At 41.2% G+C, this 27,038-nt stretch overlaps 1 protein-coding gene across 4 annotated transcripts in view; it reads right to left on the bottom strand.

The window, feature by feature from the left end:
- Positions 1-27,038, bottom strand: part of nphp3 (nephronophthisis 3) — a 223,353-nt gene that overhangs the window by 163,582 nt on the left and 32,733 nt on the right. For all 4 annotated transcript variants that reach the window (XM_076291099.1, XM_076291103.1, XM_076291102.1 and 1 more), the window contains one exon: positions 783-916. In XM_076291099.1, coding sequence (XP_076147214.1) covers positions 783-916 — 134 coding nt within the window. The remainder of the gene's footprint in view (positions 1-782; positions 917-27,038) is intronic.

Here is a 27,038-nt window from a genome sequence, read left to right as displayed (position 1 = left end):
TGTTTATTTGTTGAACAAATTGGGATGCAATGTGAGCCTTGAATTGGATGCCATGCAGGAATTTGCTAGGATCTCAAAACCGGAATATGAACATGCTTTGCCATAGAGAAACACATGATAGCATTGGATTATAAACATGCTTTGCCACAAGAACAGACAAAAACGTGGGGTAAGTCCAGCTATATGAAGTTATTATTTTGCTGTCACTTCGTCTGTTTTATAACCCAGAAGGATGTACTTGGTATCAAATGATAGCTCTGAGTCTCCTCTTTCATCTGACATGCGTGGCATATCTATAAGATCACGGGTCCGCGAGTAATTCAAACGAGAGTAATGAGTGTGCAGCGGTTTGTGTACATGACGTTATTATTTTGCAGTCACTTCGTCTGATTTTATAAGCCAGAAGGATCGATAAACATGGTACCAATGGATAGCCCTGTGCCCCCTCTTTCATCTGATATGCTTGCCATATCGATGCGATCACGGGTTCGCGAGTAATTCAAACTAGAGTAATGTGTGTGCAGGTGAATGCAGAAAAGTATAGACTGTAAATATGATGCAAATTGATTTAATTTCATGATTTTTTTAAATTTTCATACTTGATCGTACAGACAAGTGTGTAGTCTCGTTGGAAAGCCCCACTTCTGCTCTGTCGCGCAATAAAGGTTTCATCTCGCTGCGATGAACCGTTCTGGAGCAATGTAACAGAGAAGAAAGGGTGTGTTTTTTGACGCACTTTGCGTCAATCGGGTTCTAAGGGTTAAAGTTGCTTATGTTTGTACCTCTATAAAGTGATGGAGCTCATCTCTTGTATCCTTTGTGTGAATGAGATAGCAACGCACTGTGTTGCTCCACAGGCCTTTAGAGATATGAGGAGACACCTGCAGCAGGCTCACAACAGCTGCATCCCAGTCATCTAGGAGAAGCACACACACCATCAAACACACCTTGTTAATTTTGCAACACTACAATGGCATTCATTCATTAATATGTGACCTGTTATTTTTGCAAAAAGAAATGCATGACCAATAGATTTCTTTATTCTTTACCTTATGCCCCAATGACAAAATATGTCTCATGTCTGACCCATGGTTATTAATTGAGCAGTTAAATATTTTGTTCCTTTTTTCTAGAGGTGACTTTTTATTTATTTTATGTAAATCATAATACTATCGCATGCATTAGTTTTGCGCAATGTTGCTAAGCAACATGTATTTATATATTTACACAATTGTAAAGTAGATGTGAGGGGTAAGCCGATACATTCTTTTCTACAGAAAAAACAGCATTAATTATTTGTTTCCTAATAGAGCCCAACCAATTTATCAGTTTTACCATTTATAATGGTCGATAAATATTTTTAAATGAAATATTTAAGGAAAACAGAATATTTGGTTTTATTTTTTTTCATTTTGTTAACACACAAGAGGAAAACAAAATTACAGAGGGATTTCAGGATATCTGCTCTAATTATGTAGGAAATCAAAATATACTGTCCATAGCCTTAAAAAAATAAATTTCCGCCATTTGATTAAAATGTGACATAAATCAGGCCAGGAATGATTTATTAACAAATCCCTCTGTAAATATCTTCAGAATACTGCTAAGTGTATAACTGGAAAGTTTGGTGTACATAGGTGCTACATAGGCTGAGATGTATCTACCGGAGAATGACGGCATTTAAAGATTTAAATAAGGGATTTTAATACATTGGAAACAATTACTCAAAAACAGAATAAATGCTCAGGCCCTTAGTAATACTGTTACTGGGGCAGCCGTGGCCTACTGGTTAGCGCTTCGGACTTGTGACCGGAGGGTTGCCGGTTCGAACCCCAACCAGTAGGCAAGGCTGAAGTGCCCTTGAGCAAGGCACCTAACCCCTACCAATGAAAATTGATTATTTAATAACATGGCAGGCATATAAGGCCTACAACTGCAGTAACTCAATGACATAACATTGACGTATCATACACAAAGTTGCCGACAAAACCCACGCTAGACAGTTGAATGGACACAGAACAAGACCAACAGTAGAGGTCACATCTTTCTAGTCTAAATGTCGATTCCAGCACCATATGTCGGTCCCACTGACATCTCTTGCTGTTGCATTGCCACTTTCTTCGCTCACTAATTTTCATTTGCGTTTCGCACTTACGGACTGAATGGCATTTGCTTTTGACACCCTGAGCAAGTCTGCCTGCTTGATGTTGTTCACGGTTATTAGTGTGCTATCCAGCCATAAGTTTGCCATCACATTAAGCATAGCTGAGGCACACTCATTAAAAGAGGAGATGACCATGCTTGCTGCTGCCTCAACCCTGTTCTTGCCTACAAAAACAGTTTTTGGGCATCGGGCCCATATAACAGAATTGAGGCACTCGTTTGCATTTTGTGTGCCCCCATGCTGCATTTTTTGCAGCAAGCTGTCGCTAGACATGCGGTGGTAGATGGGGTGAAGTTTCTCGCCCACCTCTCGGGAAAGGTAATTTGTAGCATGTCGTGTGTGGCTTTCCGGGGTCTCACCTTTGTCTTCTGCCCTCCGATACTAACACCAAGTCGGATTACACCTAGTATGTAATGGTGTTTCGTCTGTTGACATACTGTGGAGAAGGCCTGCCCATATCTCTGCTTTCATGGTATCTATTGACCCGTGATTATTCAAAATTGCCCCCCTGTAATAATTTTGTAGCGTTCTGCATTTATTTGCTGTCAGTTTTCCAAAACCCTTGCCTCCCAATTTGCGCTCGGTACTAAATTTTCTGAGCGCTGTACCCATTCGTTTGTGAGCATGGTTAATACACTCCAACTTTACAATTTCATGCCCAGGGTATGGGTTTAGTGATAGCACTTCCTTAAAAGCAGCGCTATCTCCATCTGAGAGCATCTCAGTATACCACAGCTGGTGGCGACCGACTGATCTGGCCCACATCCTTTTTGCTGCCTCCTGCTCCATTGCCTTACTAGACCCTGTGAAATTCTTGGCATAGTCAGTGTGCATCTCCCTCCAGCTGTCAAATTCCTCTACAGTAATCTTCCCCTCATTCTTGGCACCTTGCTTTAGGACACAAGCATGGAAGTAAGAGGATAAGTAAAATCAAAGACCAGTCCTGTCCAGTCCAGTGAAAAAATATGTTTCTTCAATGTCCATAAGTTGATAAGGCTGCATTATTCCAATGTCCTTTGTTTTTGCCACTGAACTGAAAACTCAAAACTGACCAATACAACACAATGAATGAGATGACATTTTATTCTGTTACAAATCCATCCTTGTTCAATGTTACAACAACATGATAAAATGTAACAGGTCATTAGACCTCCAAAATCACCCATTCCTGTTTCCATAGCCTATACCTGTCACTCTCTTGTCATGCCTCTGGTATGTTTTCAGGCGAAGGGAACGGATCCCCCAACACCTTGCTGACCTTCTTCAGTGCAGCATATCCCATCCCTAATTCATGGACCACAAGCACCATGCGGACATTGACGTCAAAAGCGACATCACCTCTCGTCTCACTTTGCAGTCGTTTGGATGTGTAGACGCTTCGCCTATACTCACTCTCTCCTTTGCAATTACTGCACTCTAGAAGCAGACTGCTACAAAATCCATAATAGACCCGATGCAGAACAATTAGGGCACAAGAGATCGCGTATCAATTCATTGAGACGTGTGACATGCACAATCAACCACTGCTGTGGCACTGTCATTAACCCCCCCCCCCCCCCGGTTTCCCAATGACAGCTTACGGTCAGATGTGCTGCTTCTTTATTACCTAGGATGCAATTCATGAAAATGGGGCAAGTTTTTGATTTTTGGCAGGGTGTTAGGTATAGGCCTAAGGTTTTCAAAAATCCATGGATACAAGTTGGGGCGGCCCCTCTAGTGGCAGTTATCCATAAAATCCAAAATGGCCCCCACCGAAAAGAGAAAAGACTGTATCTCAGCTTCCTTTAGTCTTAAATTGTTGTATAATGTATTTTCTCTACTTTTTTTGATACAGGGAATCAAATTTTGATATGTTCTTCTTATTTTAAGTCCATTTCCATGTAGTATTATAGTCATATTTAGCTCATAAACTGTCAATATCTCTGAAAAAGTCACATTGAAATACTCAGGTCCCTAGACCCATATTTTTACCTCCAAGGTATGCTTTTCTTTGTTGATTGGAGAGGTCACTATCACTATAGTGTCAAAAATCACATGTGACCAAAACGACCATTGTTGAGGCCTTAAATAAACACAACTTCAGAACTATGCCACAGTGAAAAGTTATATTAGGCTTTTCACCATGTTAAGGATAAATGTTATATTTTAGTCAAATAACACAAAAAAACAATTCATACTTAAACATCATGTATTATTCAAAGATTTTTGGTTTCACTCTTCATCATTACAGCCTCCCTCACACTTGCACAATGTGGTACAGCAAAGTCCAGCTCAGTGGCACTTACAGTTGCCCATACAGGCAACCACACAACCACAGTTGAGGAGGAGTGAGCATCCCTTGCTGGCATCTTCCAGATCTGTTCAATATGGCACCCAGACTTTGGTTCTGTCATTCCATTCCCAACCCCACTCACTGGGGTCTGGAATCTCTGGAGTTTTGGAGAGGGACTGCTTCCAGACAAAAGCTGCAGTGTGCAGGGCACGCTTTCTATGCTGGAATAACCATAGTGAGTGGGGTTGGGAATGGAATGACAGAACCAAAGTCTGGGTGCCATATTGGACAGATCTGGAAGATGCCAGCAAGGGATGCTCACTCCTCCTCAACTGTGGCTGTGTGGTTGCCTGTATGGGCAACTGTAAGTGCCACCGAGCTGGACTTTGCTGTACCACATTGTGCAAGTGTGAGGGAGGCTGTACTAATAATGATGAAAAGTGAAACCAAAAATCTTTGAATAAATACATGATGTTTAAGCAAAGTCCTTTTAGGCAAGTCCCTCCACTCGGCGGCCATATTGCAACGCTTTTTGGGCACTCATCGGGCATCCATTTCGGCAGAAATGTGCGTGCGCAAGGCTTCACGACACCAATCTTGCTCCAGCGGTGAGATCACAACACATGATTGGCACGATGTCTTCACAACACACCACATTATTGGCTCAATGTATTCACAACACAGCACATGATTGGCTCAATGTATTCACATGTCAACATTTTGCCGCGGAAGGGGTGTGATTTGCGTAGACAACTGCCATATTGCCGTTACAAACTAAGCTCATGCATTTCTATGGAGGATTTTTTGAGTGCAGTGTCTCCTCATTAGAAAGTCTATGGTTTAATTATGAATTGTTTTTTTTGTGTTATTTGACTAAAATATAATATTGATCCTTAACATGGTGAAAAGCCTAATATAACTTTTCACTGTGGCATAATTCTGAATTTGTGTTTATTTAAGGCCTCAACAATGTCTTTTTGGTCACAATTTTTTTTTATGTATGCCTTTTTATGCCTTTAATTATAGGACAGTGGAGAGTGACAGGAAGTGAATGGGAGAAAGAGCAGGGGTGGGATCCGGAAAGGAACACGGGGCGGGAATCGAACCCGGGTCGCCGGGATACGGTGCAGGTGCCCCAGCCAGTTGCGCCACAGCTGGGGCCACAACATGTGATTTTTGACACTATAGTGATAATGACCTGTCCAATCAACAAAGAAAAGCATACCTTGGAGGTAAAATATGGGTCTAGGGACCTGAGTAATATTTCAATGTGACTTTTTTGAGATACATTGACAGTTTATGAGCTAAATATGACTATGATACTAGATTTAAATGGACTTAAAATAAGAAGAACATATCAAAATTGGATTCCTTGTATCAAACAAAGTAGAGAAAATACATTATACAACAATTTAAGACTAAAGGAAGCTGAGATATAACCTTTTCTCTTTTCAGCGGGGCCATTTTGGATTTTATGTATAACTGCCACTAGGGGGGCCACCCCAACTTGTATCCATGGATTTTTGAAAACCTTAGGCCTATACCTAACACCCTGCCAAAAATCTAAAAATTATCCAGAAGTGCCCAATCTTCATGATTTTTCATTCCTTCCCAGCTAGATGGTTTTTCAGCTAATGCAATAGATTGATTTCCCTTTTCACATCTTGCAAAGCGCAATTGCTGCTTTCCCGCGGTAAGCTAAACTCGGAAGTGTCAAAGTACACCACGTGATGTGTCTGAGCGAATCACGTTAGCAGAAACCAGCAGTAGCCAATGAGATTTTGTCATTAGCTTTAAATCCCCCTTTGGACATTCACAATTGGTTGTTGCGTAGCGTTGTGCAGGAGACTCAGAGCTTTACAACGATACCGGACATGACAGACTTCAGTAAACAGGCGAAACTTGGCATGTCGCATTGGAATGCTAACTTTTCAGTAATTTCGGGAGAAACTTACTGCCGCAAGTAAACAAAATGTAATAAAATAAACATCTTAATGTATATTTTCAACGTTTTCTTTATAGCAGCTTGAAAGAGCACATATTGAAGGAGTAAATTAGCCCAAAATCTCAAAATTGACCACTGCATGAAAAATCAATGTTTTTGCCTGCCGTGTCTCGCCTTAATCAGTCATGGGTGTGTTTTGGGCGCAACATCAGTGGAATATAATATATATATCACTGATTCTTGAGATAAGGGACAAAAGTGCTTTTGATAAGTGACAAACAAAAAATCAATACTACATTAATTTGAATTGGATATCATCATAAACATAGATCTCATCTATCATGCCTGAAAAGGAACAGGTTTTTTATTAACCGCTTTTTATAAAAATTGACATTTACTGACTTAGTAACTTGTCATTTGTCAACTCCGTCGGACACATAAAAATAAGTTTTTTTGTGTGTGTGATCAATTCAACAACACTCTAAAGTCTTTAAGTGTGTAGAAATGGTGTGCCTTAGCAAGGTTTAGTGATAAATTGCATTATATACACTTTTAATATCATTTTACATTGTTTTGAAATAAGCCATTTTAAATTACCTTAATTTAGTTTACTATTTTTTAATTTTTAACATATACAATTAGTGGTTTTGTGCACACAAGACACTGATGCATGTAGATAAGTTGGTGTTTTAATGTATGAACACACTCAATTGAACAAAATAAATATAATTTTTTTATAAAAATGAAAAACCTCCATCTTACGGTGTTGACACACAACTGACGGTGTTGACACACAATTGACGGTGTTGACAAACTAATCGAGAATCAAACTGATTAAAGATATTTGACTAGTTTTGACATGGCAGTATCAAGGGAAAGAGTATCAAACTTCAAACAAAGAGTTTCTACAGGACCTCAGGCAAGTAAGTTCTATGATTTGCTCCAATTGCTCTCAGCAAGTAAGTACATATAGTGTTTTATCTGTCATTACTGCCTTCGGTGTAGAGCCAAGTATTAGATATTTATATATAATAGTTTGTCTAACCTGCGGGACTTGGACATTGGACAAGAGGTGTTGAACAGGGAACAAGCTGTCCCTGTCAGTTTCAAAATCTTTCACTGGACAGAAACAGACAGAGTCCTAGCCTAGTTGCCAGCTGTACCCTGCTGAAAAAAACAGCCTGACCAGCTAAAGGTGGTTTGCTGGTTGACCAGCTTGTTAACCAGCTTGTTTGACCACCCTATGATGGTTGACCAGCTAGACCAGCAAATCTCTTGCGAAAACATACCTTCAGCTGGTTTACCCACCTAACGATGGTAATTCAGCGGGTTTTGCTTGTCGTACCACCTCAAGCTGATCATTTTAGCTGTTGTTGCTGGTCTACACTGCTGGTTTAACTGGCCGTGCCAGCTTATGTTGGTCAAACCAGCATGACCATCTTACACCAACAATGTCAAGCTTGGCAGGCTGGTCACCAGCATGACCATCTTGCACCAGCTGTATCCCACACGACAGGCTGGTCAAACCAGCATGACCAGCTTCCTCAGATGGTCACGCCAGCATATCCAGCTGGTGGTCCAACCAGCTACACCAGCAAAGACCAGCAAGAGCTGGAAGAAAACCATCAAAGACCAGCTAAAACCAGCTACCAGCATAAGCTGGTTTCTAGCTGTTTTTTTCAGCAGGGTAGTTTTACTGGTCACCTTGCTATTTTATAGTATCTGGTAGCTTTGTTGACTTTACATTCTCCTATATGGGCCTAACACTTCCCTGCTGAAAAAAACAGCCTGACCAGCTAAAGGGGGTTTGCTGGTTGACCAGCTTGTTTGACCACCCTATGATGGTTGACCTACTAGACCAGCAAAACTCTTGCGAAAACATACCTTCAGCTGGTTTTCCCAGCTTATGATGGTAATTCAGCTGGTAATTTTAGCTGGTGTTGCTGGTCTATAGTGCTGGTTTAACTGGCCATGCCAGCTTATATTAGTCATTCTAGCAAACCAGCATGACCAGCTTGACAGGCTGGTCACCAGCATGACCATCTTGCACCAGCTGTATCCCACAAGACAGGCTGGTCACACCAGCATGACCAGCTTCCTCAGATGGTCACACCAGCATATCCAGCTGGTAGGGCTGAACGATTTATTGCATTTGCGATAATATCGCGATATGATGAAACACGATTTTCAAACCGCAAAGGCTGCGATTACGCTCAGTAATATGTGACGTCACCAAAACGCATTTATACTTGCGCTTGCCAACGCACCACGATTCTTCACACCAACCACTGAAGAAGCAAAAAACGTAAACAAGAGGACCTGCTAACAGTGTCAAGAAAGAAAGGTCTGATCAGTAGAGCTACTTTGGTTAAAACTAAACCTCTTAATTACCTTTTGCTCGAACCTGCCATGTCCCTGGTTCTAGTTCATAATTCCCCTGTGCTGCTACTCTGGCTGGTAACTTCGTTCACTTGTCCAGCTGATGATTAAAACTCCACGACTGTTTAGGCTGCACAGCAGCCATTCACCTGTGCATTGGGGACTTTGTTTACTGGAGTACAGTGACAGTGGGGGCATTTGCGATATCCAAGGGGGTTGGCTGCGCAAACATTTCATCTCACAGAATGAATTGATGCATAATGTTATCCGCAAGTAGTTGACACAGCTAACCACCAAAAACCCAGCTGTTCCAACATTAGCTTACCTGCTAAGGCTCTAGGCTACATACATGCTGCTAACTGCTGCTAACTTTGCCTGTTTAAAGAGTTTTGTCTCCGCCATTGGCTTTGTGATATAAACAAACTAGTTAATTTGCATGCATGCGTATTGCAAATTAACTAGCGGACCGGTCATTTGGCCGAATTTATTTGTGCTGCAACAATACAGTAGTTTGTTCCAATTCACGTGCAAGTAACCAACAGAGGAGAGGAGCGGTTCTGTGTGTGTGTGTGTGTGTGTGTGTGTGTGTGTGTGTGTGTGTGTGTGTGTGTGTGCGCGGAGAGCACAGGAGAAGCCGTGTCAGTGCCACTGCATGTAGACCTAACTGTTAACTAACGAAAGAAGATCATATCTACATGAAATAGAAACAAAATAGAAACGTATAAGAATCATTAAATGTTTACAAGGCTGGAAGTTCAACAAATATAGGTCTACTAATGTGATTGATGAATTAAATATTTTTTATTTAACTATTTTAATCTTATTAAATGACCTAATGCCAGCATAACATAGGCCTGGGCTCCAGGAAAGAACAGTTTATGTTTAACTTATCTAATTTTGTGTTAGGTCTACTAATGTGATTAAAATAGTTCAATAAAAAATATTTCATTCATCAATCTTATTCAATGACCTAATGCCATCAAAACATAGGCCTGGGCTCCAGGAAAGAACAGTTTATGTTTAACCTTTCTAATTTTGTGTTGGTCATACTATAGAGTAATATATCGCTTGTCTTTGTTGAATAAGACAGAAGATAAAGAGCTTAAAAATAATCGCATATCGCATCGCAATCGCAATATTGGTGAGAAAAATCGCAATTAGATTTTTTTCCAAAATCGTTCACCCCTACCAGCTGGTGGCCCAACCAGCTACACCAGCAAAGACCAACAAGAGCTGGAAGAAAACCAGCAAAGACCAGCTAAAACCAGCTACCAGCATAAGCTGGTTTCTAGCTGTTTTTTTCAGCAGGGTTTAGCCATTTGGAACAGAATAGGCCTGTTTAGTAAGCAGGATTTGATGGCTGCATTGCAAATCAATGCAGAAGTACAGTGGGTCCCAGTTAAGTTTGGACGGGTTCCTTCAGGAATCACGCACCCCATTTTCTCAGCAGAAATGGCACAAACTGCAGTTGACACAAACAACCACAAGGTGTCACTTTGGAGTTCTGCCACTACTATTTTTGATACGACTTGACTTACTGCTTCCATGATGCATTTTCCAAGTCAGTAGAACAATCAGAGAAAGCTGAGCCATTACCAAACATAAATGATAATACAATAGCGTGAGTTTATATATCTTATACCCTATTTGTCATGGTTACTTATAGATTTGATAGTGTAACGATAAGCGCATGAGACTTTCAGCGGGGGCACGGGAACTTAAATTGATCACGGTAGTTTAAGCTTACACTTGACAAAACATTCTAATATGAAAATGTAGATGCAATTGCTGTAAGATGGTGCAGCTCCTTTAAGAAAGCACCGTGTACAGGGATGGAGAGAGAGAAAGCGAGAGGGGATATGTGTTAGAACTTAGATGTGTGTGGAAAGTGCTGTTGAGACTGGAGCGAGTCATATTCAAAATAATGCAAAAAATAAATCCGCAGATAAAACCAATTATCCTCATTCATTGCAACCGCAGCATGCCTGCTTGCCGACGTTCAAACGAAAAAGATATCAAAGCACCTTTTGCGTTTGAATGTAGCACGAATTTAAACAGCTTGACAAATGATTTAGCTAATTGATTATAGCCTGTACAGCAATTGTTGAACATTTACCTGTACAAGTACAATACGCAGACCAATTTCCATAGTGCACATCTTATCAACAGTTTGAATGTCGTGTGTGTTTCTGCATTGACAAATACCGTTTGATTCATGCCCAATTAATTTCACCTGTTAAAGTGTTTGCCTTTGTTACACTATTTGGTTTCATGATAGCCTATGATAAACACCATATGGCCAAATATGTGACTCAGCTAATGTTATAGGCTATACAATTTCCCCTCTTAAAGACAAGCTGGTGTAGCTTATTAGACTAGGCTACTATTAAAATGCACCGACGGTAGCCTTGGCTATGTGTAAAGTAAGCTATTGCTTGATTTCATGCACGTAAGTTCATGCATCTGTCAAGTTCGTACAGGGCCTCGCACCCCCTTGCGACGCCCCTGCAGCTCCTCCTAAGACAGCGAGGAAAAAGTTAAAATACGTGATAAACCCGGGAAAAGTTGACAGGTTTGTTTCGGTCCCAGTGATTATTTGTGAAATTGTGCAAACGACAGCCTTTTCAAGGCATTTCAAGGAAGGAGTCGTAGCATGCAAGCTCCCAAATTGACCCAGTAGACAGAAGGCATCAATAGCCTAAATTGTTGGGACTGGGGAGGGTCATGCGTTTTTCACTCAATCACTTTGGAGGGTCATAGAAAAATGTCTTGCTGGCGAGGGAGGGTCACGTCTTTTTTGACTAATGCTCCCAAAACTCCTCCGGTAGCCCCTTAAATAAATAACGAACAGTCCCTAATTGATTATAGCCTGTAGGCCTACACCAGCAATTGTTGAACATATACCTGTACAGGACATTGACAGTAGCCCAGCCTGACAAGCAGATGTTGCAAAAAAGACGCAATTAATCAGAAATAAATAATGTAATCTGCATCGCTTTATTTAACAAACTGCATGCAACAAGAGGGTTGAGTTCGCTGTGAGGCCAAACCCAAGAGCAGAGCCTATCTGCTAAGGCACTCGATAGGCTATAACGAGCTGTGTGCGCCTGGAAAGACAATAAGATGCTTTCTGAATAGCACAGCGAAGACGCCTCTGGTCATCCCATACCCTCCCCCCACTTCCTGTAGCCTACCATTATGACTTTGCCGTTTTGGGACATTAAGCTTTTTCACGTTAAGCCCCCCCTCCCCCACCCCCTTCTTTCACAAGCAGTGGGGGAGCGCGGGGCACAAAGTAACACTTTTTGGTAGACAAAGGAGGGTTCTCCGCGCTTCTGTCGTTTGGCCACAATCCGGTGCAACCAGGCCAGGTAAGATATTTTAGAGCAGGGGTGTCAAACTAATTTTCATAGAGGGCCACATAATCGGCGAACATGTGCATGGTGCAACCATGAAATCGGTATTGCAGTATGGCTTATTCAAAATTGGTGTGTAATGGTCCTAACCACTTTAAAACAGTGTGGCTGAAATAAAAAACAAACAGCCTACAACAGTAACATTTTCAAATGCAACTGAAGGAGAAATTTTGGATTACTAAACATTTTTTATATTCTGTATATGCTTTCTATACATTCAATACTGTGCATCAACTTTGTTTTGTCTGTCATTTGCTCTCTCCATGTCATGGTTTTCTAATAAAGGTCATGCGACCCCCTTTGTCACGAGTTAAGGGTATTCTGCCTGAGGCAGTAATATTAGGAATATCCCGACAGGAACTAGACTATGGCAAGAGAATGCTGAAGGATGTATATGTAATGTATTGACCAATTATCTACTTACTTGGAGTAGCCACATGACTTGCGTATGGCGCATGGATCACATGCTATGTCCAAGAAGTGTATATGTATTGTTGTATTTCTGCATGTATAAGGATTTTTGGAAAAGACCATTGTACTCATGTGATTTGTATTACCAATGTAATTAACATGCATAAGATGGGGCTTCGCCCTAGAGAACTTTGAGTAGTGTTACTGTTGCTAGTGACCTGCTCCCGGTATCGTGAATAAACCTGCAGTGGTTCCTCACACCTGAGTGTTGCCTGGATATTTTTGACCACACAACTTCTAGGCCTACAGTATTAGTTAACAACTGATCAATATGCATTCATGGACTGACATTGATGAGAATAAACTGCAGTCAATAATGTGCATAACAATGTCCATAACACATATCACCACTAAAGTTAACTGTGGCTAAGAAAGGTACTGTGTGTGTGTGTGTGTGTGTGTGTGTGTGTGAGAGAGAGAAAGCTATGGTACGTACACCCACCCACCCCCACAAAAACAAATTCACGCGTGTACAATATTTGTCCGTTTCCCGGTTTTAGGTCCATGCATTGCAAAAAAAGTAGCCTACATAGCATAACAATATCCACATGCAATAATACAACAACAACGTCTACGATGACCTATTAATTTGGACAAATTGATACAGCCCTATTAGGGGTTTGCACGGACGTCACATTCTGGCCGGTAACCATGGTAACCCAGCACGCGCGGCCATATTGGCGGTACTCTGTGAATGAAGTACAATGGAGTATTATGCACTTTGGATATCTTACGTGATTGTAGCCGTGTCTAAACAACAGAAAAGCTAATCAAAATCCGTCTAAGATGCAAAGGCATATAGGGCAGGACTTGGACCACAAGAAAAGGTGCGATATTTCGAGAAATTACGGTTTATTGGCAGCGCAGATCCATATGAGTTGGGTGAGGGAGACGAAGTACCAAGTTCAACCACAAGCGTCCCCCCTTCCTCCGATAACTTCTGGCATTATTCTCCTTTCTCCCTTTTTTTTAATAACTTTTGGAAGTCGATACCTACACCAGATGTTTTTCTCAGTCGGACCTATTGGTACAACCTAAAACACGGCAATAATTAACCATTTTCCTTGACGATGTTAAGGATTTACTTCAGTGCCTAATGCTTTCTAATGAGGCGAGTATCTCCAATATGGCAACGTCCAGATCTGATGACACGCCGTGCAAACCCCTAATAGCTAAAGTTACCTTTAGTTTTGTTCTAGCGTACCGTGACGTCTGGCTTTAAACAGCTGTAATCTAACGTTCTGACAAGCACACCAATTGCCTACCTTGTTCTTGCCCATCTGGAATAACTCCTCTAGCTTTGCTGTCTCCATCCTTTCTGTTTCGTTGTTTAAACTTGTGATATCCATAACTAGTGAATTAGCCCAACATTGTGTGCTGATAACCATATATAGATAGCCAAGTAAAAGAAAACAACAAGTAGCCTAGTTGTGCCTGCGTGCGTATTCTGTCTTTAAAGTTTAATAATGTTCTGCACCTTTTACTAAAGAATAAAGAAAATTAAGAAGACATCTGAGCTGCACCGGCGTCTCTCCTTCTCTCTAACACTTTTTGGCTTTGGCTAAATATTTCTAAAATCATTTGAGTTTCACTAGTCACATGTTTTAACAAGCAACACTTCTTATTGAACTAATAACAGATGTGTGTCGAAAATTGACTTTATTTTCCATACGGAGAAATTACATATGCAGAGTCTACCAAGGTCAATCTTGCCAAAAAAGCCCTCAAACCTGAAAACACATGAGGCAAAAGTGCAAAAAATCACAAAACTAACTAAACTAACACGCGCATATTTTTGTATTGCAATCATTGTAGCCTACAGTTGTAACAGCCCGGAACAGTCGTTTTACTCCCCGTATGCGCTCATTATAAAGAACGTTTAACGTGTCCCAAAAACAGCTATCAATTAATCACCAAACGTCTTATAAACAAGTATTGCCAGGAGCAACACCTTGCAAAAAATGATAACAATAGGCCTAGGCCTTTATATGGCTCTGCTCCTGCCTAGATTCGAACTCAGAACTGCCTGAAAGTTGCAGACCTGTTCTGGATATACGTGCATTAACCCACTCGACCGTCAGACAACGCTATCTGCTTCGAGTAGCCTATTGGGTAGGAATGTAGCCTACACTGGTTGCTGTGGCACAGTCTTGAGTGACCGAATTCGTTTTCCTTTGTCATATGAATGCTGTCATTTTGTTAACATTACTGTTAAGGAGATGCTGTAGGCAAAGGCTATATTTCAACCTCGTTAGTGTAGTAAATAAAAATCAGAACTATTCACAAGGTTTCTGGGCAGCATATTTATGTTCTGTTAGCAAGCGAACTTCTCATGACTACCGACAAAGTAGCCTACTGCCAGCTGACGAAGCTCTCATTTTAAAACATTACTGAGAGACAGGCACTGTAGAAATCTTGCCACTGAATCCAAAACTATGTTTAATAGTGGGGGGCCTTAAGCACATTTTCGCGCAAATTCATCTAAAAGCGCCAAATTTGGTACAAATGTAGCTTAGGTCATACTGAAATGATTTAGCTAGGGCGCCGGAGTCAGCGACCCTTGGGGCCAAGATGGCGGCCAAATCCAATATGGCCGTTGCGCGAAAAGGGTTCCGGCTATAACTTTTGAACTACATGAGTTACAAATACAAACTTGATATCTTTTTCAGCTTAATTGATCATGGGGAATACATAGGAATGTTAATATTTATGACCCGGTGCATCTGGACCCCTTATTCCTCCAATTCTAATATGGCCGCTGTCCAAAAAAGCAGTTTTGGCTGTAGTATGGGGCCTTACACCCCATTGTTTGTGCAAATTAATCTACAAGCACCAAATTTGCCACGGATGCAGCTGAGGGAATAATGAAATGATTTAGCCAGGCCGCCCAAGCCAGTGGTCCCTGAGACCAACATGGCAGCCAAATCCAAAATGGTTGTCGCCTGAAAGGGATTCGGCTATAGGGTTAGTTTAGTTAGTTTATTGCTTTGGAGCCAGATGAGATACAAATGCAAACTTGATGTCTATTTTACCTTTTTTGATGATGGGAAACCCATAGGAATACTTACATTTATGATTGGGTATATCATGACCCGCCAAATTCCCTAAATTCAATATGGCTGTCCGAAAAAGGGTTTTGGCTTCAAATTTTGAACCAAATGCGCTACAAATGAGGATGTGTTTATTTTTAGTTTATTGACCACAGGAAGTCCATTGGCATATTTATATGTATGCTTGTGTCAGTCTGGAACCTGTATTCTTTTCAAGACTTTGGTTGAAAATCTTTTTTTACCACAGCTTTGAAGGTTATTCTCAATGTGGATTAATTTCCTTATAAAAGTGAAATGCTTTCAGTGTACCACAGGTGAATACATTTCGAAATGTAATCATATAAGAAAGAATAAGACACAATTATTATTGCAAGGCAATATTTATAGTATGTCAAATTGTTAAAAGAATAAGACAATAGAATAGACTATCTAAGAGAATAATAGATAGTCAATTTGTCCAAAACTCTTCAAAGGTTTGCTTAGCATATAAAAAAAAACAGCAATAACATAAAAACAACAACAGAATTCTCATGGTCTCTCTCATGAATTTTTGCCTGAAGAAGACCCAGCAGGGTCGAAACGTTGCCTGCTGTGCATTAAATATATGGGAGTCAAAAGCAGTGTTGCGGACATTATATTTTTTCAATTGAGTAAGTTTTAATTTGTCCTGCACCTGCCAGAAGGTGGGATGTGCTTACAATAACTGTTTGCTCTCTCATGAATTCTCATTCTCGTGATCTCTCTCACAATTGTAGTCATAAGAACAAAACACTTTGTAAAAGCCAAAAAAGTACACCTGGTTAGGAAGGAAGTTGGTAGGAAAGGAAGTAGTTGGCTAAACACTGTTGTTGGTCATCTTCTGAGACCACAGGTGACTACTACAGTACATGGACCCATTACAATTTGCATACCGTCCAGAGGTGGGTGTGGAGGATGCCTTAATCTACCTGCTTCATAGAACACACTCTCACCTGGACAGGGGCTGGCCGTATTGTGAGGATCATGTTCTTTGATTTCTCAAGTGCTTTTAACACCATACAGACTATGCTGCTACGTGACAAGCTTTGAAGGATGCAAGTAGACACCTCCACAACTTCATGGATTACTTATTACCTGACTGACAGACCACAGGTTGTGAGAATGAAAGGGTGTGTGTCTGAACAGGTAGTCAGTCGCATAGGAGCACCACAAGGGACTGTGTTGTCTCCTTTTCTTTTCACACTGTACACTGTCATGTCACCTGCGGAAGTTCTCAGACAGTTCACAGACTGCAGTTGTGGGGTGTGTCAGTGATGGTGAGGAGACGGAGTACAGGCAACTGGTGGACCACTTTGTGACATGGTGCAGAAACAACCACCTTGTCTTGAATGTGGCTAATACAAGGGAAATGGTGGTGGACTTTCGTAGGGCCAGGCCTGAGCTAAATACCATTTCATTACTGGGTGAGGAAGTTGTTGAGAACTACAAATATGTGCGGGTTCTTATAGACAATAAACTGGATTGGAGGTACAACACTGAGGCTGTATACATAAGTATATATACTCTTTTGATCCCGTGAGGGAAATTTGACTCTGCATTTAACCCAATCCGTGAATTAGTGAAACACACTCAGCACAAAGTGCACAATCAATGAGGTGAAGCACACACTAATCCCGACGCAGTGAACTGCCTGCTACAGCGGCGCTCGAGGAGCAGTGAGGGGTTAGGTGCCTTGCTCAAGGGCACTTCAGTTGTTCCTACTGGTCGGTGTTCGTACCGGCAACCCTCCGGTTACAAGTCCGAAACGCAAACCTGTAGGCCACGGCTGCTCCAAAGAAGGGTCAGAGCAGACTCTATTTTTTGAGAAAGCTTAGGTCATTTAATGTGTGGTCATGGTAAAAAAAATAGTTTTCATCTGTAGCTTATTCGGTTCAAAAGTTGTAGTCAAAACCCTTTTTCGGACAGTCACCAGATTGCATTTGGGGACTTTGAGGGTCCACATATACCCAATCATAAATATTTTGTGTTTCCCATAGCCAGAAAAGGTGAAATATTTTTTAATTTTACATTTCTATTGTATCTCATCTGGTTCAAAATATGCAGCCTACAGTAATCCCTTTTCAGGTGGCGGCCATATTGGATTTGGCAGCCATCTTGGTCCCAGGGGCCACTGGCTCCGGCATCCTCACTAAATCATTTCAGTATGCCCTCAGCTGCATCCATGCCAAATTTTGTGCTTGTAGATAAATTGGCGAAAACAATGGGGTGTAAGGCCATATTGGAATTGGAGGATTAAGGGGTCCAGATATACTGGGTCATAAAGATGAACATTTATATGTGTTTCCCATATTGGATTTGGCTGCCATCTTGGCCCCAAGGGTCGCTGGCTGTGGCGCCCTAGCTAAATCATTTCAGTATGACCTAAGCTACATCTGTGCCAAATTTGGTGCTTGTAGATAAATTGGCGCAAACAATGGGGTATAACTACAGTCAAAACTGATTTTTTGGACAGGGGCCATATTGGAATTGGAGGATTAAGCTGTCCAGATATACTGGGTCATAAATATAAACATTCCAATGTGTTTCCCATGATCAATTAAGTTGAAAAAGACATCAAGTTTGTTTTTGTAGCTCATGTGGTTAAAAATCTAGTCGGAACTCTTTTCGGGCAGCGGCCATATTGGATTGGCTGCCATCTTGGCCCCGAGGGTCTCTGGCTCCGGCGCCCTAGCTAAATCATTTCAGTATAACTTGACGTACATCTGTGCCAAATTTGGCGCTTTTAGAAGAAATTGCGCGAAACAACCTATTTATGTGCTTAAGGCCCCCCACTATAACATTATGTACAAAGCTTAGGCTACAGTGGACTAGCATGTTGCAGGGGCTGCTAAAAACACAGAGAAACGCACTGAAAACTCGGCCAATCACAGCCCTTGCTGTCGAATGCGCCGTCCGGTTCGACCGTGAAACGCCACAGCAGACTATGCTGCCCCCAAGCGGCTGCAGTTGTACTTACATGTCACCCAGCTGCGTGAATCACCTTGATCATGAATGAAGTGTCAATTTTTAACTGGGACCCACTGTAATCCAAGTATTCAGAATACGTTACTCAGATTGAATACGTTACAAAATACATTTTTGGGCATGTATTCTGTAACAGAATACTTTTTGAAAGTATCCTTCCCAACACTGCCTACATCTCACAGCATCCATCTTTTTTGTTTTCAAGTAGCAGGGAATTCACGTGGAACCGTCGCAACTCTGTCATCATTATGTTAAGCCCGCCCACCGACTCTACACACAATATGATTGGCCTGATCAAAGTTTGATTTTTCCAGCTCACAAGCCAACAGAGAGTTGCTAGACTACCCTGGCTGCAAATTACATTTGCTGCTGCTAGGGTACGTCTAGATTTCTAGGCTACCCTCCTCCCATAGTTAGGGTGAATATTGGCAGTAGGACCACGACGATGCAAAAAGTCAACTTTCACATCTTGGTGTTCTATATCTACATCAATGGACTTTCCTAACCACCAGTGATCATCATACACCACTGCCAGCCAATCCCCTGTCTCAATACTGTTGATAATTATATCAACAGTAGCACCCCCAGGATCTTTCAATGGCTCCTCTTCCATTTCATCCACCAAATCTTACATTTCATCGACCGAATCTCCTGCTTCTCCCAACTCGTCTTCCATCTCTATCAACATGGACGGCTCTTCCTGGCCCTTGCATCAGTCTGCTGCTCCTCTGAGCAGTCTCTTATACAAAGAGTAGCTGGGGGAAAGCATTGGCAATTCAATAGCACTGCAAGAGCATGATAGTTGTCTTTAGCTAACACCAAACTGGCGAAGCCTATGGAGAAGCCGATACTTCTTTAGAACCTTGCCTGATAAACTGCAAAAATGAAATCTAATCTATATATACACATCAAAAAATCTATTTGGTATTGTTTCTAGTATGAAAAGACTTACCTCTTGAAAGGTAATTTTGACTTAATTTAAGAAGACTTTGACTTATTTTAAAGAGTCTTATCAAGACAAATTTACTTAACGCACTGGCAGACAAATTGGCTTGTTTTTAGGGCAAATTTGCTTAATGCACTGGCAAATCTGCTTGTTGTCATGATGAGACGTCTTAAAATGAACTTTTCTTAAATTAAGTCAAATGATTTCACGTGAAAGTGCTGGTAAGTTTCTTTATACTGAAAACAATACAAACTATTTTTTTATCTTGATATAAGATTAATAATCTTGGTTAGATTTTATTAGATAAGCAGTTTTTGCAGTGTAATGCCAGTTGTCTGTGACCTGATTTTTCAACGGCTCGTTTCGAGTTCTATAATTCCTTCTCAGCTCTTGTGGAAAAGAAGATATCTCCTAATGTTGGGGTTCCGATGTTGGCTTCCCGTTATCATCCTCTCTGTTTCTGTTCATGGAGAATCTACAATCATTAGGGCCCGAGCACCGAAGGGCGCAAGGCCCTATTGTTTTTGTAAGGATTATTATTATTATTATTATTATTATTATTATTATTATTATTATTATTATTGTTATTCTACTTTTTTGCTTTCCTGTTTTTGAGGTGGTTAACATGGTCGAAAACTCTTGATATTTGGCACACACGTCAGGTGTCACACATCGCAGTTAGGTACAAGAGCTTGACCCCGGGCGTGGCCCAGGGACTCGCTAGCGCCCCCTTATTTGACTGATCCCGTGGTTGGCAAATATTTTGAGGTGGTTAACATAATCGAAAAGTCTTGAAATTTGAAATCTAGTGATACAGTGAATAGACAGGGATAAAAGCTTGGCACTGGGCGTTGCCCAGCAACTCCATAGCGCCCCCTTATGTCACTGTGACTTGTGGTTGGCATATAGTTTTAGATACACACACCAAATTTGGTAGGTGTATGTAACTCCCAAAAACAAACAACTTTTGTATTAACATGCCATTAGCCACGCCCACAGGAAGTGAGGTAATTGAGATTTTGTGCGTTGTGGACATGATCAATTTTAACGTACTCCTCCTAGACGGTTGATCCAATTCATGTCAAAGTTGGTATACATGACGCCGAGATGTTCCTGATGATAAATTGTGAAGCGTTTTTTTGATATGTTGTAATTTGACAAAATGGCGAAATTATTAATTTTAATACCCTTCCACATAAACAATAAATGTGTCATAATTAACCATGCATGGCTTGAAATGTTTTAAATTTCACAGGTCATGGAAGACCATGTTAATGATAATATTCACATGCCCATAATGCATGTTTGGCATAGCGCCACCAACTGGCAACAGAAAGAATGACAATTATACTGATGTCATATGATCAATTTGAACATACTCCTCCTAGACGGTTTGTCAGATTCATTTGAAATTTGGCAAACATTATGCCAAGATGTCGCTGATGTTAAATTGTGAAGGTATTTTTGAATGTTGTAATATATTTGATATGATTTTAATATCTCACCACATAAACAGGAAATGTGTCATAAATCACAGTGCATTGAATGAATGGTCTGAAACTTCTCAGGTTAATAGATATCATGATTATGATGATATCCAGACACCAAATGGGCCTGCCTGGCATAGCGCCACCACCTGGCCAAGCAGGAAATGTGCCAGAAATGGAAAATGCCTTAAGTGATTGATCTGAAACTTTATAAAATATTGGATATCATTATTGTGATGATATTCACATGCGTAATTCACAGGCCTAGCATAGCGCCACCTTCTGGCCAAGCCGGAAATGTGCCAGAAATGCTTTATGCTTTGAATAAATGGTCTGAAACTTCTCAGGTTAATAGATATTATGATTATGATGATATCCAGACACCCAATGGGCCTGCCTGGCATAGCGCCACCACCTGGTCAAGCAGGAAATGTGCCAGAAATGGACAATGCCTTAAGTGATTGATCTGAAAGTGTACAAACATTTTGGATATCATTATTGTGATGATATTCACATGTGTAATTTCAATGCCTAACATAGCGCCACCATCTGGCCAACCAAAAAGTGTATCAGAAATGTTCTTTGCTTAAAATGAATGGTCTGAAATTTCTCAGGTTAATGTATATTATGATTATGATGACACCCAATAGACCTGCCTGGCATTACGCCCCCACCTGGCCAAACGAGTAAATGTGGCAGAAAATAAAATACAAAAACAAATAGCACACAAATCAAATATGTACATTTCACAAACGCACCACGTCGGTGCTTTGTTGGATTCTGACATGTCACGGGTTGCGGCCCGCAGGTGCTCGGGCCCGCCATTGCCGCTTGCGGCTATATTTTTATCTTTTAATTTGACATTTGACTTTTCTATTTGAGCCTTCTTTTTCCGCCATTCCTGCTTTCTTAGTTTGTGTTGCTCTTTTGTTAATTTCTTAACCTTTTCTTTCAATGCTTTTATCTCCCTTGCGTGTCTTTTCCTGTTTTTTCTCCTCTCTCTCTCAGCTCCAAGGGCACGCTGGGTTGAAGTAGGCTCCTCAACAGCCTGGTCCAGAGGACATTCTGGTGGGGTGTCTATTTCATTTAGCCATCTATTCTGCATAGCTCTGGACCTTTTCTTTGCTTTCCTCCAATACTTATTGCGGTGCCTTTTTGCTCTGGGTCCTAATTCTCCTACTTGTTTTACTTTTTTGTTTTGGACCCTGTCCTTCCATCTCTGTCTCTCCTTTTCTAACTGCTGTTTACTGTCTAACTGTCCCTTCTGCTTTCTGGGTCACTGTTAATTCTTTCTCTCCCTTTTCTCTGATACTGTTTCTTTGTTTTTGCTCCTGTCTGCCTAGATTACAGATAAAAACAATAGTTATTATTATAAGTTATTTGGCTATATTAAGATGTTTTAAGTGCAATAACATGCATACTTAGATCATATTATCATGTTATGTAGTTGTTATACAGTATTTGGGAGCACTTTTCCACTCCGTCAGCTTACATGTCAACACAGTCAGACAAAATATCTGACAGAGTTGACAAAACAACATGTTTTTTTTAACTTAATCATGTGTAGTAGATGGTAGCCATTTTGATTTTCCTCAGTTGCCAGCTGCCACTAAACTAAACCAAAATACCAACTTTTATTTCAAATTTCTTGATTGAATTCAGCTCTACTTTGAAGACAGTGTTGACACATAAAAGCTGTGACCACAGGGATTTCAACTTTCAACGCTGAATATTTATTTTTAAAAAAACACTTATGAGACCATGGGCCCTATCATGACATTCTAAAGTGCATCGTCACTTGTCAAAAGTCTATTCAAATTTAGTAGGATGTCCAGTTCACATTGGGAGGGGTTTTGTTCTCAAAAGTGGAGCGCGTGGCGTAACAAGGTGTTCCTAGGTCTTTTAATCAGTCATATGGGTGTGTTTGGGGCGTAACATCATTTTAAACCAATGAGAATGACATCGGTCATTCCCTTTAACGGCGCAACGCGCAATATGTCAAATAAATGCATCGGTATTTTGTCATTCAACGGCGCATTTGAAGGAGGCTGCTTGCGAGACCTATGGAATAGTCATTCTTAAACCATGCTTTACTAAAACCTAGCATAGCCTTCACGCATTTGCACTCGTCTATTATTTGAACTCATTGGCAAAGTGAAACTAACTTCACCAAGGAGTCAGTCAACGACAAGACTGTTATATGCAGTTACTTTCACTATTGACTGACAATGGGTTACCATCGAAAACATAGGCTGGAAAAAGCAACACTTACCCTAATGTTGCTCAAATGACTGAATAAAACAACATTTATCCTGCAGAGGAGTTGCTTATATCTCGTGACAGTGCGTCTTCAGCTGTGCTCCATACGTGTCTCTCGCCTCTCCCCTAATCACTTTTAACCGTCATTACCAATTTCCAAATGATGGTGAATAACTACTCATCATGAGATGTACAGTATTTCGTAATATCTTTATTCTAATTATGTTTCCCATTGTAATCGTGCAATTTAATGCTTTGTATGGACGTGCGCTGGTGTGCGTTCATGAATGATAGAAGGATGGTGCGTGCACCTGCCAATATGACTGTTGACATGCGCTCTTAAAATAGCATATGAACAACTCGCCATTGACTTCTGACCAGGTTTAGGTGGTGTATGATAGCGATTTTTAGACAATGCGCGAGTCCCCTCCCTAGGTTGTTAATTGTCACACCCCTGGGCGCAATGCTTAAAAAATAAACGTGCAAAATACCGAACTCAACTTTCCGCGGGTGAATAACGAGTATTACGCCATGCGCTGGTGACCCAAAATACAGCCCCATCTGTTGGACTGCTGCATCCATCAACAGAAAGAAGTCAAAGGGGGTCCGCAGGGTTAAAGCTGACCAAAATATGCCTGATTTATTTTGAATTTGAAAAGTATCTGACGGAGTTGACATGAATTGAGGACAGATTTTGAAAGGCTGTTGTTAATGTATAAAATAATGCAATGTTCACGTTAAGTATTTTGTGATATTTTATTAAGCCATCCAATTAACCTCATAATCATATTTGGGCATTTTGGGCATTTTAAAACACTTTATTTTTGCAGTTTGATACTGTAACCTCTGCGGAGGACGAGTTCATTTGCATGGGCTTTCATAGTACAGTGGCGGTATTTTATGAAATTACTATGAAATAATATAAATATAGCCAAAACTAAAAGTCTAAACATACACAATTCTTTCATATCCAACTTTTAAAGCCTTTTGAAATGAAATAATTTATTGTTTTTTAAAGGAAATTGCAACATTTTGATGGGGGACATGTTTTGTCCCTTATCTCAAGAATCAGTGATATATACACTAACACCCCCAATTATCACCAAAAACGATGTTTTTCAACACTTCAAAATAACATTTACTAAATGAACCTTACATTTTTCAGTAGCCATAGGTGTGTAGATTTGAACAAAATCTGGTTTGGTTCTTAACGGGAGCATTTATTGCCTGAAATATCCGATTTTGTTTACCACGCTCGGAGTTATAGTGCTGGCCTGATGGGTCGCCTATTTACACCGTTTCAACGGCACATGGACGGTTAGACCGAGAATTCTCGTCGTGAAATTAAAATTCCACTGGAGCTCCAAGCGGTTGTGTACACGCAGCCCTACAACACTGTTTACAGCTCTTCGAGTCACGGTAAAATGTCATTTTTGATACATAGCTAATTTAGATACACCTATGGTGTGGGTGGTTGCGTTTCTTTAGGAGTCCGCTGTCTTGGTTTGTATAGAAATGGATATTAAGTGACACATACACGCAAGACGGCGGAAATACGGGACCGACGGTAATAGGTGGAATTACGATATATATATATAAATATAAAAAAATATATATCAATATACTGTATAGTATGGGGTGTTCCCAGCGCAAGGTCATAGGTGAAACAGTGTAGTTCTGTAAACAGGTAAGCAGTGCAATATAGTCAATGTAAACAGGTAAACAGTGCAGTAGTAAAAAGTAAACAGGTAAACTAGTAACAGCTAAAGTGCAAATGCTAGACAGGAGGTGAGGATTTGTTCAGCAGTGTTACAGCCTCTGGGAAGAAGCTGTACCTGAGCCTGCTGGTGCTCCTGTATCGCCTGCCAGATGGGAGTAGACTGAAAAGACCATGGTTTGGGTGGTTGGGCATCCTTGACAATGGATTTGGTTGTTTTTACAGCGTTTATGATATGTGTCGCGGATGGAAGGGAGTTGGGAGCCAATAGTCCTTCGGGCAGATTTCACTACTCTTTGTAGTGCCTTGCGATCAGCAGCGTTGCAGATGTTATACCATACAGAGATGAAGTTAGTAAGTATGCTCTCAATGGTACAACGGTAGAAGTCTGTTAGAATCCTAGGACATAGGTGTGCTTTCTTCAGGGTTCGTAGAAAGTGAAGGCACTGATGCGCCTTCTTCACCAGACTGGAGGAGTTGAGAGACCAAGAAGGATTTTCAGTGATGTATACCCCAAGGAACTTAAAGCTAGACACATGTTCCACCTCAGCACCACTGATGTGGAGGGGGATGTGTGCCCTGGTCTTGGGCTCTCCTGATATCCACAATGATCACCTTGGTCTTCTGGGTATTGAGTGCCAGGTTATTGTTTTTGCACCACATAGCTAGGTGCTGAACCTCCTCTCTATATGCCGTTTCATACTCCTCTCTGATCAGGCCCACCGCTGTGGTGTCATCTGCGAACTTAATTTTAAAAAAATAAAAAATTAAGTATATATATTTTTTTTTGCCTTTATTGGACAGGACAGTGAAGAGTGACAGGAAGTAAGTGGGAGAGAAAGATGGGGTGGGAATCGGGAAATGACTGCAGGTCTGATTCGAACCTGGGTCCCCGTGGGCACTCAGACCCGTACATGGCAAAGGCGCTGCAGCCTGCGGCACCATCCAGACCTTAACGGCTTTTGTTGTTGGTTTCACACGTTTGATGACTGGGGTGTACTTAGGCAGGAGAAACAAAGACAGGTGGTCAGACTGACCAAGGTGGGGGAGGGGTGTGACTTTGTAGGCACCAGGCACATTCGTGTAGACATGGTCCAAGGTTTTATTGTCTCTAGTGAAGCATGAGACATTTTGGTGAAATTTAGGTTGTACAGTTTTTAGGTTGCAATGGTTGAAGTCCCCAGTGACAATAAAAGCCCCATCTGGATGTTGAGTCTGAAGCTTGTTAATGACAATGGAGAGTTCTTTCATTGCTGCTTTGCTGTTGGCATCAGGTGGTACATACACAGCAATAGCAACAATGCAGCTGAACTCATGTGGATAGTAGAAGGGCCTGCATTTGATGACTAAATATTCCAGTTCAACAGAGCAATGGGTACTAACAGTGACGCAGTCCGTGCACCAAGTTTTGTTTACATGAATGCATAAACCGCCTCCTCTGCTCTTACCCAAAGCCTCTGCTGTCCTGTCTGCCCTGAAGACAGAACGGCCTTCTAGCTCCACCACGGTGGTTGGGATGTCGACTTGGCCAGCTTCCCTCGCGGTCCGCGCGCGGGATCACGCAGAATCACGCGACTTTAATTTGTATTTTTCCAGTGACGCTGCAACGGCGCTGCAACAACCGGCAGAGGTCTCAAGTGAGCAGGGTGTCTCGTAAAAAGAAATGGAGCCTGGAAAACCCTACAGACTTCACTACAGACTTTAGCAGACTGGTTTAGAAATAATTTAATAGTCAGAAATATGCCTGCGAGGGAATCCCGTTTGCAGCGTAGAAGAAACGCAATCCCAGACGTTCACATTGCATGTTTGTTTGTAATGGATGCAACCGCGAGATACGCTTGTCATAGGCGCCGATACCGTGGGTGCTCCGTCTCTCGGGCACCCACTGAAAACATCGAGCACCCACGTGTGCCAGCTTACAGTCCCGGC

The sequence above is a fragment of the Alosa pseudoharengus genome, unplaced genomic scaffold (genome assembly GCF_046254945.1).
Source record: "Alosa pseudoharengus isolate Yale_2024_CS ecotype anadromous, Long Island Sound unplaced genomic scaffold, YU_APseudo_1.1 YU_APseudo_1.1_scf_18, whole genome shotgun sequence".
In the NCBI taxonomy this organism is placed as follows: domain Eukaryota; kingdom Metazoa; phylum Chordata; class Actinopteri; order Clupeiformes; family Clupeidae; genus Alosa; species Alosa pseudoharengus.
The sequence above is the reverse complement of the archived record's forward strand: the minus strand, read 5'-3'. Positions and strand labels throughout refer to the sequence as shown.